Genomic DNA, 13686 nt, shown 5'->3' on the forward strand with positions numbered 1-13686 from the left:
GTGTAGAGACTTTACAGATGAGAATGACAATGGTATTAAAGATATGCTATTATCTGGTAGATGAACACAAATTAAAAATAAATTGGAATAAAAAGAATTTAACATTCTACAGAAACAAACTTAGATTTGTTGGTCATACTGAAATTGTAGTGGTGTGTTCTAAATTGAGGGTGAAGGTAATTAGTGAAAGAAAAGAAAAAAACAGTTCAAATACTATTTTCTCAATAAGGATCAAACTAATGATAGGTTTGTTTACTTATAAAGGCTAGTGAGAAATTCAAATGAAATAGTCATTTTATGGTTTCAACTTATCTTATGGTGGAGATGAGAGTGATTTATAAGGTTATTGCAGGGTTGTTTTGATATGAGACTTAACTTTGATATGATACAATATCTGTAAAAAATATATATTCAATGCTATTTTGGATACAATGGAAATACTTGTGTAATGACCTGAAAACCTAGGTGTGCTAGATTCAAATCCAATTCATTCCATAGAAATACTTTCATTTAAACCACACCCAACCTTGCGTCTAATCTCCTTGGGGAGAAGTAAAAATAACAAAGGTTGCAGTGTTGGAGGTTTCAAAAACAGTTGGAGCAGACTCTCAAAAATGCTATGAATTGCATTTTTTCATTTCTGAAGAATTAACAGACAGGAAAACTTTAAAATAAGTTGAATATTTTAAAAATATAGTATCAGTTACAATTTTTGGAACAGGCGAAGTTTGATCTAGTTATTAGGCACCAGTTAAGATTCCCTGAATTTCAATTTCTTTATCAAATTCCTTAAACTGCCCTGAATTTCCTAGGATCAAAAATTTAATAATCAATTCTGATTAAAATTGGAATGAGGATTCTGGGCATAAAGTTTAGTAGAATATCTATGTTTGTTTCAGTAAAGGGACATAAAAATGATGCAAAACTTTCCTGTAAATTGTAAATCAAAATTAACCAATCAACACTATTTTTTTATCGATTTTTTTCCTACCTAGAATAGATATTGTGCTAGTTTGATATAATTTGCTAAATAAAATTAATCCAGAATTCTTTTTTTTTTCTTTTTAACCCTTTGAACCCTGGCCCAATTAAGCAATAATTAACCAAAAAGATAATAGGTGATTAACAAAATTATTTGATAACGTATAATTAGAAGACTGGAATATCAGCTGTGTCATCTTTTAGCTACGTTGCTAGAGTCGCTATATTGGCCATGCAGGGTCAGGAGAGTTAAATACAATGTTACTTTTCCACATATTTATTGCTAAAACTATTTGAATATAATATATAATAAAATTAAAAAGTATTTTTTATTGCATTTTCACCTGAAATAAAGCATATTGCCACCTTGATACGACTATCTGGGACATAATTTGTAGGGATACTATGTAGGGAGTTGAGTTGTCTGTTCATACACAAATAGAAACAGGATTGCTTGACATTAATATAGCACATTTGTTACAATGCCAATGTTCGAATTTCACCTAAGTTTAAAGGATTTTTTAAAAATTAAATAAGTGTTTATAAATTTAAAGTTAACATATAGCATAAATATTTTTTAAACTAAATGATTTACTTTTTTGATAATCTGAAGGAAAAAAGACAAGTTATTCAGCATTAGTTTGAAGTGAATTATTTTTGCTCTAAATTATCATCTTTAAAACTTTTTTTGCCAAAGATATCATAGTTATTTACTCATAAGCAAATACTAATTAGCATATATTTTTCAACAAAATTTTTAATATTTTCCTTTGTACTAGCAGTAGTAGAAACAAGATAAAGATGAAAATTGATATACTCAGGTATTTTAGCAACACTGTTCAAGGAACAAGTATAAACTAATTAGCATGTAACTTAGTAAAAACTTAAAATATCTCAATGGTTCCTAAAGGTAGTGTTCCGGCAAGCAATATTTGCTCGTCTGCCTTCCTTTCTTTTCATGGGTGAAGTATGAAAGACTCATCTACACACTTAATCTCAGGCCTTACATGCATTGGTACATATGGCAGTGTAGATCGTATATCAATAGTAAAATTTGAATTTCATATGTAACTTGCATACTCTGAGCATGATCGTGATTTTTAACAAATTTTAGAAGGATCTTATGAGGGGACAAAAGTAATACCTCCTATTTTTTATTCCACCCAAATGGATCAAAGGGGATTGCAAATTGTATTGTTATGATGACTGAACTTATGCATGCATGACCTAAAAGTTTCATCTCTCAGTTGCAGATATTGACACTGTGAGACTCTGAGAAAGCAGCCCCTGTCATGGACATGTCAGAAGCAGAAAGCAGTGTCGAATTCCTGGCAAAAGTGCATTGAGAATGCTGGTGACTATGTAGAAAAATAAATTCTGGAGCACAAAAGGTTAATCATTTTAATGGTACCATTTTTGTCTTCATAGCTCTTCAGCTTTTTGAGTGAAAAAAATAGGAGGCTTTACTTTTGGAACAACCCTTGCATAATGAAAGTAAGTAGCAATAATATCATAGATTATGGAATCAGCATCCCCCAGTCAAACCGTGTCAAAAATATGCTTAATAAAAATCAGGAAAGGTATGAACTACTTCCTGTTATGGTTTAAAAAAAAAAAAAAAAAAAAAAAAAAAAGTTTATCTTCAAGACATAATTTACAAAAGTACTGTTTTGTAGTGCTGGATTTACTGGCAGGTTGAAACCTGGAGTTTCAAAATTTAGTTAAATCGGTCAGGTAAATGAGGCATTCATGATAAAATTTAATTCTCATAAATGCTTGTAGGGTTTATACATATTTTTGTTTTTACATCACTTGTGTTAGCACATTCAGTGACAGCTTTAATATTAAAAATAGGAGTATATTAGAGTTCCGTACACAGTCTGTTGCTTTTTATTTGTGTTTTAAAAGCATTGTTCAGAGGTGTTTGTATGTGCTGTCTGGAAAAGATGATGTACACTTGATGATATTGATGGGGTAAACTTCTGCCATTACTAACCAGTACAGTATGTATTACCATTGTTGACAAAAGTAAGAATTTATGCAATGTGATGATGTATGAAAGTGAAACCTAGACAGTGAGAGTTGAGGACATATGTTGCATGGAGAGGAATGATGTGAGAATGATATGATGGATGTGTAATGTATCTGAAAGATAAACTCAAATCTAATAATCTCAAAGGAAGTTCAAATTTGGACAATACAGGGAGATGTGTGTAGAACTGGAAACTTTGATAGCATGACCATATTTAAAAAATGGATGAGAGTTTATAGGTTAATGGTAGCAAGTCTATTTTACAGGGGAAGCTAAAGGAACATGAGAAGTGATAAAAATCGTCTTGAGAGAAAGGATAAATATAAACCTGGCCAGAGATATATTAGTTTAGAAGTCAATTTCTGAAAGTAGTCCCACACTAGGGCAGGTTGATTTGCAACTTTTTTCAGAAAATCAACATGGCACTGGTGATGATAGTTGGGATTTGATAAGAACAGATACAAAAATTTAGATTCTTATCTTGAACAGAAAATTGAGCATTTAATTTTAAAAATCATGTGGAAAAATGCTGAGAAATTTTCATAGCATTTTACACAACACTGACTTTGAAATTTCACTATTTTTATAAAAAATTCAATTAAAAAAGTGCTTGTTCATGAAATAAATTGAAGAAAAATACATGAATTATAATTTTAATTGTGAATCACAACTAGCAAAATATCTCAACTTTTACTGCACTGATTAAACAAAAATTGTAAAAAAGCTAATTAGCAACTAAGTCTTTAAATTTCACAATTAAAAAAGATATGTGGAGATGTATTACACAATATAACAACTTGATACAAGTTACAGAACCATGTATTTTAATTTTTTATTAAATGCAATAATAAAAACTATTATAATAGAACTAAATTGTTCTGTGTAATTTCCTTTCGATGAAAATGAAGGTCTAATTTGCTGGCAACGATGACTTTGTTATGTGTCTATGTCTTGCTTCCTGCCCATATACAACTTTTGAGAAAAATCAATCAAATTTAACCAGTGTGTGGCTGCAAAATTGATAGCAGTGATCTTTTTCAGTCTTTTTTTTTTTTAGTGGTTCATTATTTCTGGAAAAAAAAAAAAAACCCAATTTGAAAACACTTATTTTATTTTTATATTTTTGTGATGTAATATGAATAAAACTGACTATTGTATGGGTAAATTGAGAAAACTAATAAAATTTAATGTATGAATATTTTTTTTTACCTAATGGACAAAATCGTTTGAATGCCCTCTTCTCTCACATCCAATTCATCTGAGTTTATCACCGATATTATATTTTCCGGAAGTAGTGCAAAAGCACTATCTTTTAAACTGTTTAAAACAGAAATTTGGATTTCATTTAACTGTTTTGTTCTCTGAATCATTAAAAATATACTGTTGTTGGTTAAAAACATTGTTGGTTTTGATCTCAAACCAACTAACTGCATGCACTTGGATGATAAATTTGACCAGAATGTTTAATTTATCATGGTGTTTGAGGATAGACACCTCTGGTTCATAAACACATTAACCTTGTGGCTAATATTAGCCATCTTGTTGGATTCAAGGGCCCAATTTTCCAAGCTGCATATCTTAGGTTAACTTCTTGAGAAATGCAAACAGCATACTCAAAAAGTAGCCTCTGGTCTTCACTTAAATTATTTGTTTCTTCTGCTGTCAGATAATGATGATCGGAAGGGGCGCTAATTTTTTAGAATTCTACTGGAGGCAAATCTTGATAATACAAAGTTTCCCCAAAGGACCAGTAAATGTTGTTAGGCTTTTTGTTGTTCCATCAATTCATTTAAAAATTGCTCTTAATAGCAGTTCTTCTAATGGAACCTGAAAATAGCAAAATTTGCATGTTTAATAATAGAGCCAGAATACATAATAAATACCAATATATTATTTTATTTTCCACAAAAAAAAGGAACATAATTGCAGGTGAATCTATAGAATTAATTTTACCTCCTTGTTAGGAGGACAAGTGCAGATTATGTGGCTTGTTTGACAATTTTCTGTCTTGCATTTTACTGCAAAGTCATCACATCTCAAGACAGGAAGTTTACAGCTACAAGAAGATATATCAAACAGTCTGTCTAGCAGTTCATTCATTCTTTTCACTTTGGTTGCTGCAAGAGATTTTCTGTCAATCTGTTTGGCCCTCTTATAGCAAAATATATTGATCTTCTGTTATATATAACGTTCCCTTAAGGGCAATTGTGGATTAACTGCTTGCCAAATACTAATTAATTCTTTAGCAATTAACTTAGAAATCTCACTATTTTTTTAAGTGGGATAACTATTTTCAAGGAAATAACTAAACTTGTAAAACAGTTTCCTTGTCGTGAAGTTAGGAGTGCTGTTTTATCCAAACAACAAGGTGGACCAGCAAATTTTCAAAAAAAGTTCCTAAAATGAAAAAACAAACTTTGGTCGCGATTATTTAAAAAAACATAATTCTGCCTTTACAGTTAATATTTATTTTATTAATTTATTATCCTCACTCATTTTATTTAAAAATGTAGTTTAAAACATATTCAAAATAATGATTCCATTTTCTTAACAGTACGGATTGTTTTGATGATGGGACGTTCTTGACAATTCACCGAAAAACATTAATAGCTTCAATTTTTCAACTTTTAAAGTCATTTCCTCAAGCAAAGATAACGATTTTGAAAAAAATATTTTGTGTAGGTCTTTTCTATGTCAAACACCAACTATCATCACCATTGCATCACCGGGATTCCAAAATCGACCTTCCCTCGTCCCACACATGGCATCATGTTAAACAAAATAATGAATAACAATAGTTCTGCAACATTACATTGTATACATATTTCAATAATATGAAAAAATATTTTTTGTAAAAATTATAAGATTTTAGTATTCCTTTTATGGAATTTCATAATTATTACTGCAATGTCTGTCAAGCTTCATCCCCTGTCGCATCGTCATGTCGTTTCAATAAAAAGCAGGGCAATTTCTGTGCTTTTTTTACAAGCATTTCCACAGAATGTGCTTCAATGAATTTGCTGCACCTCATGACAAAAATAGACCAATTCACTTCATTAGCTAATAAATCTCACTGTTCCACTGGAGAGTTCTGAAGATTTGGGAAGATTTTCTGCTCTAATAGTTCATTTTCTTGAACTACTTGCTTTTAGAATTCTCTTTCTGCTCTCTGTTCCCATGACAGTACCCAACTCTCCTCTAAGATTGCCCTTTATAAATCTGGTCCTTATCACAGTAATCACATAGGCATTCGTGGCACTATGCTGTTTTTTTGTTCTTTTTTAGGGTGAATGAAATTATTTTTAAAGTGGATAGCAAGAAAATTCTGACATTGAATAATATTGGAAAACTTGTGACTCACTTTCTGGTTGGACAAAAGGACTTCATCGGCTGATTTTGATAAAGTTTTAAAAAATCCTCCAAGTTTTTCTTTTTTATTTTTCCCTCGAACGCTTAACTGTCAAGAGAAACAAAGAAAATGATTTTAGAGATTTAAATACAAATCTGAAAGAGAAACTACAATGCGAATGGATTTCCATATTGAAGTGGCACTCACCTCATAGACAAGGAAGGTTTGTGGGAATATAAAATTCACAAAGTCCACAATCGCTTGTATAAGGTGGAAGTAATGTAATTAAAAATATAGATCTTGCAATTGTAAGGTGGATGGATTACAGTTATAAGATCAGTGTTTTTAATTACTTTCGTACGAGTTGGATTATGAAATGATCAACATGTTTGATTCATATAAAAAAAAAATTATCTACAAGTTTAATTATGACATTTTCAAACAAAATGTAGATAAATGTGAAAAACTATAGTTTAAAATAGTCAAATCAACTTTCTTGAACTAGAGGGGTTTTTTAAATCTAAATTTTGAAGTAAAATAGTGCAAGTGTATACACATTAATTTCAAGAATAAATATTTTTCTTTAATCCAAATAAACACTTTAATTCTTTATTTTCCAAGATTTCTTTTATGGATTCAAGATAAGATCACAACAGTTTTAGTTATTGTCTTTCATCAGGTCAATTTATCCATAGAAATTGACTATGTTGATCTTGTCCCCTCCCCCTTTTGACTAGGAGTAAAGTGTAGTATCTATTCTAAGACTACATTTTATTCCTCTCTGTCCTCAGTTAATGAATGAGAAATCCTTCTAGACTGGGGCAATCCCTCTCCCCCCATCCAGAATGCCCATTGTGAAGGAGGTGAATTCTCCCAACATAAAAAAAATGGCCTTGTATCTAATCCTGTCTTTGTGAGGAGAAAAATAACTAATGACTTTGTTCATATTGTTGCAGACTTGATTCTTGAACATTTTCATCTCTCTTCATTTATGAAAAGAAACTGGAATTTTAGAGAGATATCAATCATACAAGTTATTATAGGTGCTACAGGGATTATGAAGAAGAACCTGAAGTCCTACCTGACTAATATTCCTGGTGAACCAAGTGCAAAAGAGATCCAGACAATTGCACTTAAAGGAACAACGATGATACTAAAAAGAGCTCTCGGTTGGTTTCAATAAAAAGCAGGGCAATGTTGGCAGCTGGTTTGGCTGCCTCATACCCAGCATTACAATCTTCAAAGGAAGAAAAAGGTTTTATTCTTTGTATTTATCCAAATTTGTATTCCTTGTATTCCTATGAATTATATTATTTAGATAATTCCCATTCTCATCTTTGTTATATTCACATTTTCGCATGTCAAATAAAAATTATGAATCCTCATTTAAAAACTTCAGTCCACCTTTGCTACCTTACAATATATACAAATTACTAAGTTGAATAATTATCAAAGGTTAAATTAGAAAGTGTTATTTTGAGTTACTGATGTTTTTTTTTGTACAATACTTAGATAAGGCCATTTTTTTGTACAATACTTAGATAAGGCCATTTTTTTGTACAATACTGAGATAAGGCCATCTTTTTGTACAATACTGAGATAAGGCCATCTTTTTGTACAATACTGAGATAAGGCCATCTTTTTGTACAATACTTAGATAAGGCCATCTTTTTGTACAATACTTAGATAAGGCCATCTTTTTGTACAATACTTAGATAAGGCCATCTTTTTGTACAATACTTAGATAAGGCCATCTTTTTGTACAATACTTAGATAAGGCCATCTTTTTGTACAATACTTAGATAAGGCCATCTTTTTGTACAATACTTAGATAAGGCCATCTTTTTGTACAATACTTAGATAAGGCCATTTTATTGTACAATACTTAGATAAGGCCATCTTTTTGTACAATACTTAGATAAGGCCATCTTTTACAATACAATACTTAGATAAGGCCATCTTTTACAATACAATAAGGTCATCTAAATATGTTTAGATTATAACTATAAATATTATTTTCATACTTACAGACACTAGTGCTTCATGATTTTACAATCATCAATGCCAGATGTGATAATTACTGCCGTCAAGGCAATCAAACACAGCTACAAAGTCACCTTTGACTTTATTTGTTAGGATGTTACCACTGGGTCAGCATCAATTAATATGAGAATTAAGTGAAATCAAAAAACTATAAATGGCAAACGTAAGCCTAACAGTAAAGCAGTTAGTGTGCTATCCACTGGAAGTCGTGAACATTGCATATTTACTAGTAGTTTTTAATGTACGGAAATTCAAAAAAGGGTCACTGGATTGAAACAAAAATAGCATTTGCCTTTGTCTAGAAGGATTTCTTCATAAATGACAGAAGACAGAACAAGTACTACACTTTACTTGTATAAGTTTGCTTTCAGTCTCTAGAGTCAATAGATAAATTATGAAAAGATACCTGTATGATAAGTTTAGTGATACAATAGTTGTACAATCTCAAACAACTATTTATGGGCACATATTATTCTTACTTTCTATATTCTAAATTTGCTGGTGTATCAGTATCGGCCTCTTCTCAAGAGTCAATCAATACTTTTAGTGTCTATGTAACGAGGATTTTATGGTGATGCCATAATTGCCCAATCCCCATTGTTCAAGTCTATTGTAAAGGACACTTCCATTATGGCATGAAACAACGCTGAGATAAGTATATGAATTGTTATTTAAGAGTTCTCCTTCAAGTCTACTCTACTACTAGATAGTGGAAATAATAATTGCTTTTGCAAGTGCATTACTGAAATCGATTCGTATACGATACTTGGAATTTCCTATCATTCAACCTCACCATTTACCCATTTTTGGTGATCAGGTGATAACCAGGACTACAATGAAATTCAGCCCAAATTTCATTGCAATTATTTTACAGACCCCAAAAATATTTTTCTTTTATTTTGCAATTAAATAAAATAAAAGTATGAAAAAAATGGAAAAAATTGATATTTACGTCATGATTGTATTCCAGAAACACTTGAAAGTTCACATCTCCTCTAAGGGTAGGATGAGCTGCCAGTCTTTGCAAAAACACTTCGTGCATAGCAACAGTTTTTTTGAAGGTTGCAAGATATTCACTGAGCAGAAGTAAAAACATGAGAATCGAATATAAAAAGAAAAAAACATGACAAAACACGAAAAAATTAAATTGATAGACACACAATTAGTTCAACTTTAATACATTGTACCTCTTTAGCATATTTAATTTTAATAAATAATTTTATTATAATTGAAAATGTCTCACAGAATATACAAAATGACTAGACAGATCAATTTCTAAAGATGTCATCAGATGGACTACAAAAATGTCTGTGTACAGTAATTTTTTTTCAACCATTATTTCTAAATTCATTTTATTTTAAAAATGTTAGACAAGAACTTATTTTAACACTTTGTTTCAAAAATATACAACTCTTAAAAAAATATATAATTGTTTGATAGATTTAGTTTTAAAAAAATTTTCTTTTGCTAACAAATTACCAGTGTAAAGTGAGATATAAAAATTTTTTATTAATTTAAACTTCAATTAAGTGACTTCTACTCTAAGTAGTTAAACTTAAAGATTTTAACCTATCCTTAGAATTGAGATTCTTTTTTTATATTTGAAAAATATGAAAGCTGTTTAAGCAGAAATGCAATTTTGGTAAAATTGATCTTTAAGAATACCATAGACTAGAAATTGATTTTTAATGGTCTTGTCTTGTACGCTCCTTTTCCGGTAATTCAAAAAAAAAAAAAAATTTTTTTCATATTACTCCCTGGACTTAGGGTTATTGGTAAGATTAGAGAAAGGCATGTATTTTGTTTGATTATGCATAAAACAAAAAAAAAATCGATGCACTGAATGATGCAATAGATTCCTTGTTATCAAGCTACCTGAATGAATTTCTTTGGCATAATAAGCTAATTGATATAAATAGCACAAAATAATTTGCATTAATATTACACATTTCAGTATGATACATTGCTCCATGTTAATATTTATGTCAATATGCCAAAGTTAAAAAAAAAAAAAAAATCTTAGTCTGCCTGTTTTTGTCATTTTTTTTTTTTTTTTTGCCATTTTGTTTAGGACCTTTCAACTTTTAGAGACCGTTAAAGTTGAACTTTGCCATTATTCTGTCAATCTATATTTTACAAACATTTTCATGTTTATGCCCTAAAAATGATACAAATTTACATGAATGTAATCTCTGTCTTTAGTTTATAAAATGAACTACATGTCGAAAGGTTGTTACTTTGTTGAATAAAATCTAAGAGATTTGGTTTTTGCCATCTTTATTTTCATTAAAATTTATTCAAAGAATTATGGGCAAAATGTTGCCACTGCAGTTACTTGATACACTTCACAATTCAAGCAGCATTGTAATAGAGCGAAGGCGTTGATATGCAACCTTATCAATTTCCTACAGTGTTGAACAATACTCAGATGATCAATGCTCATCAACAAATATTAAAGCAACAATTAAACCAATTATCTGATTTGTTTTAATTTGATTCCATCATAAATTAATAGAGCTCCCTTCCTGGGGCTAACATTTGATCTTTATTCCCCCTAATTGACAATTTAAATGTTATAGTATATCTTTATTGTAATCTCTTGGTTTTACTGAATTCCAGGACAAAAATTCTTCTAGTTTGGTGAAGTATCAAGCTTCGTGCTGTTACTTGAGGTAATATCACTTGGAGAAGATACACCATCCCTTGTAAAAGTTAGTGTGGGTTAGCCATACAGAGAAGATTTTATTTGGGCCATGAATACTATGTGGTTTTGAATATTTAGGTAGAGTTTACTTGTAAGTAAAAGTATTCTCATGCCAGGTTGTCCTGATAAACTCATGTAGAGAGAAATGTTAGACACTTGAGGATAGTGTTTAGTTCGTGCGCTACTGAAAAACTTTCAATACTAAAATAACAGAACAGTAATCCTCATAATAACATCGAAAGATTTCATCATGATATAAAAAACATATCTTCCTGAAATAGAATAACACAATCGATATGATGATCTCAACAGCATTTATTTTTAATTAAAACACTGACATACAACATAATATCTCCTATATAATATTTTGATTACAGAAATTCCCCTCTGGACCAAAGTACTGTAGGTTTCCAATAACAGATGCCACATACAAATTTATTATGTCTAGACAATTAGCCACTAATGTAACTTTAGAACACCATTTTAGACACATTTAGTTGCTATAACAAAATCCTACATTACATCATCAACAATCGCAGCCATCTTTAAAAGGAAGTAGTTCCTATTTTTCCCTCTAAATAACAAGTACTCCTACTGCTCCCAGTCATCACTGGGAGCCATTCTACACTTGGGACATACATGGGGTTTCAGCCTTCATAACTGGATCATAAACTCATTGACATAACATAATCTTTCCCTTTTCCATTATCAAAAATAATAAAGTTTCTCCAGAATAATTCAGCTTCTGATTGGATGATCTCTAGCCATTCCTATATTCCAGAATACCGGTATTAGCATGCTAAATGAACGCAAATGTACTATTCAAACATCGCGTCACAATGATAACTAATTGTGCCCTATGAGTTAATTGCACGCTCACTCACCCACTCAATGTGTACCTTTGTTTCGATAATTAATTATACTTTTTACAAACATAGTTACGTTTTTTGTAGGTAATTCATTTATATATACTTTATTTATATCTGGGCAATCTACTGGATTCTCTCACTGTACATTTTTTCTCAACTCTCTCTCGCTTCGAAGACAAGAAACAAACATTTATTTCTTCACACCCTTACTCGCTCGCCTAACAATTTATGATTTTCATAAATAAATTTTCCAGCTTTCCTAAAACAAAAAACTTCTGTAGAGCAAAAAAAAAAAAAAAAAAATGAATTAATGATAAAAATCTTTAAAAAAATAAAAACTGTAAGTACATTTAACAATTTACAGTTAAAAAAACTTTCAACTTTTCTTGAAAAATAAATATGGTTGATAAATAATTTGCAAATAAAAAACAAATATCGAAAAAAATTAAAAACATTTATATTCAGTCACTATACAGTTTTTGTTGTTTTTATTTAGTGTATTTCTATTTTTTTCTGGTTTGTTTTTAAATTAGTCTGCATCCGTTACTGCGCTCGGCTTAATCCAATGATTGTCGGCCGTGCCCAATCTATGATTGACAGGATATCCCAAGAATCCGAGTCAAATTCTTACCTGTTTAAATATTTTTCATTTTTATCTACTTCTCTACTACCTACACTGCCAACCCACAATTTTTTTTTTTTTTTTAGCAAGTGGGTATGCTAACAACGATTATCATGATTAAATTTGAGAGAATTATTTTACCATACTACCCCCTAAAAGGGGGGTTGTCTACTCCGAAAACCGTTTTTTACATGGGGATGTTGGGGGTGTCTATTCCGAACCCCGTTCTTAAAATAGGGAGGTTGATGGTGTCTATTCCAAGAGCCATTCTTAACATGACAATACTCAAAGAAGTGCAGTAAAAAAAAGTCGTAATTGATTTATTTTATACATTCGAAACAGACAACATAAAAATGGAATTTATTTTAATACCATTGGTGGAAGAGTTGAAAAAAAAGAGAAAGACTTGAACGACAAACGGAAACAGCTAGGACTCTATCACTCATTTTGATCATTCTAAGCAGTTCATATACTGTGAGAAACCCTAACCTCTAAAACTTCTTTCTTTACTTTCCATTATTATTCTAAATGGATCAGTGTTCGTATTTTTATTAATTCATACTGATTTACGCATTCCTTTAATTGCTTTTTTAAAATTCAAATACATTATTATAATACTTTTTTGCGAGGGGGGAAGAGGCTTCCAATGGGCAACGCCAGTTAACGGGTCCTGCTAGTTCACAAATAAAAACATTACAATCGCATTTTTTTTTACTTACAATCGTTCTTGGCCTTCGGGATAAGATCAAAGTGTAGTATCTATTCTTCAGATGCTGCACTTCTATTTCTTGTTCTTTCGGTGGAGGAGAAATCCTTCACGACTGAGGCAATTTTTTATTTTTGTACCTTTTCTCCACGTTAAAAAACGACCCTGGTGTCTAACTCTGTCCCGTGGGGAGGCATAGTAAATAGGTACAATCTTTTAGCTAACCTCCTTTCCACAGAAGAGACATTGCGAGCATGTCTCTGTTCTATCATTATTTTCATGGCAAGTGCTAGTTTGAGTTCCAATCTATGGTCCCCCGCTTGCCAAGCTGTCACAAAGACACCCGACTAGCTACAACCACTATCAACAATTATCCCCAC

General features: G+C 30.9%; 1 protein-coding gene across 2 annotated transcripts in view; it reads right to left on the bottom strand.

Annotated features, from left to right (window-relative positions):
* LOC145255726 (sorting nexin-6-like) overlaps window positions 1-13686 on the bottom strand; it is a 166875-nt gene that overhangs the window by 35024 nt on the left and 118165 nt on the right. For both annotated transcript variants that reach the window (XM_080114332.1, XM_080114333.1), the window contains 2 exons: window positions 9358-9481; window positions 6375-6470 (listed from right to left, as the gene is read on the bottom strand). In XM_080114332.1, the coding sequence (XP_079970458.1) occupies window positions 6375-6470; window positions 9358-9481 (220 nt within the window). The remainder of the gene's footprint in view (window positions 1-6374; window positions 6471-9357; window positions 9482-13686) is intronic.

This window comes from Euprymna scolopes, chromosome 31, assembly GCF_053919585.1.
Source record: "Euprymna scolopes isolate OS-2025 chromosome 31, ASM5391958v1, whole genome shotgun sequence".
NCBI lineage: Eukaryota > Metazoa > Mollusca > Cephalopoda > Sepiida > Sepiolidae > Euprymna > Euprymna scolopes.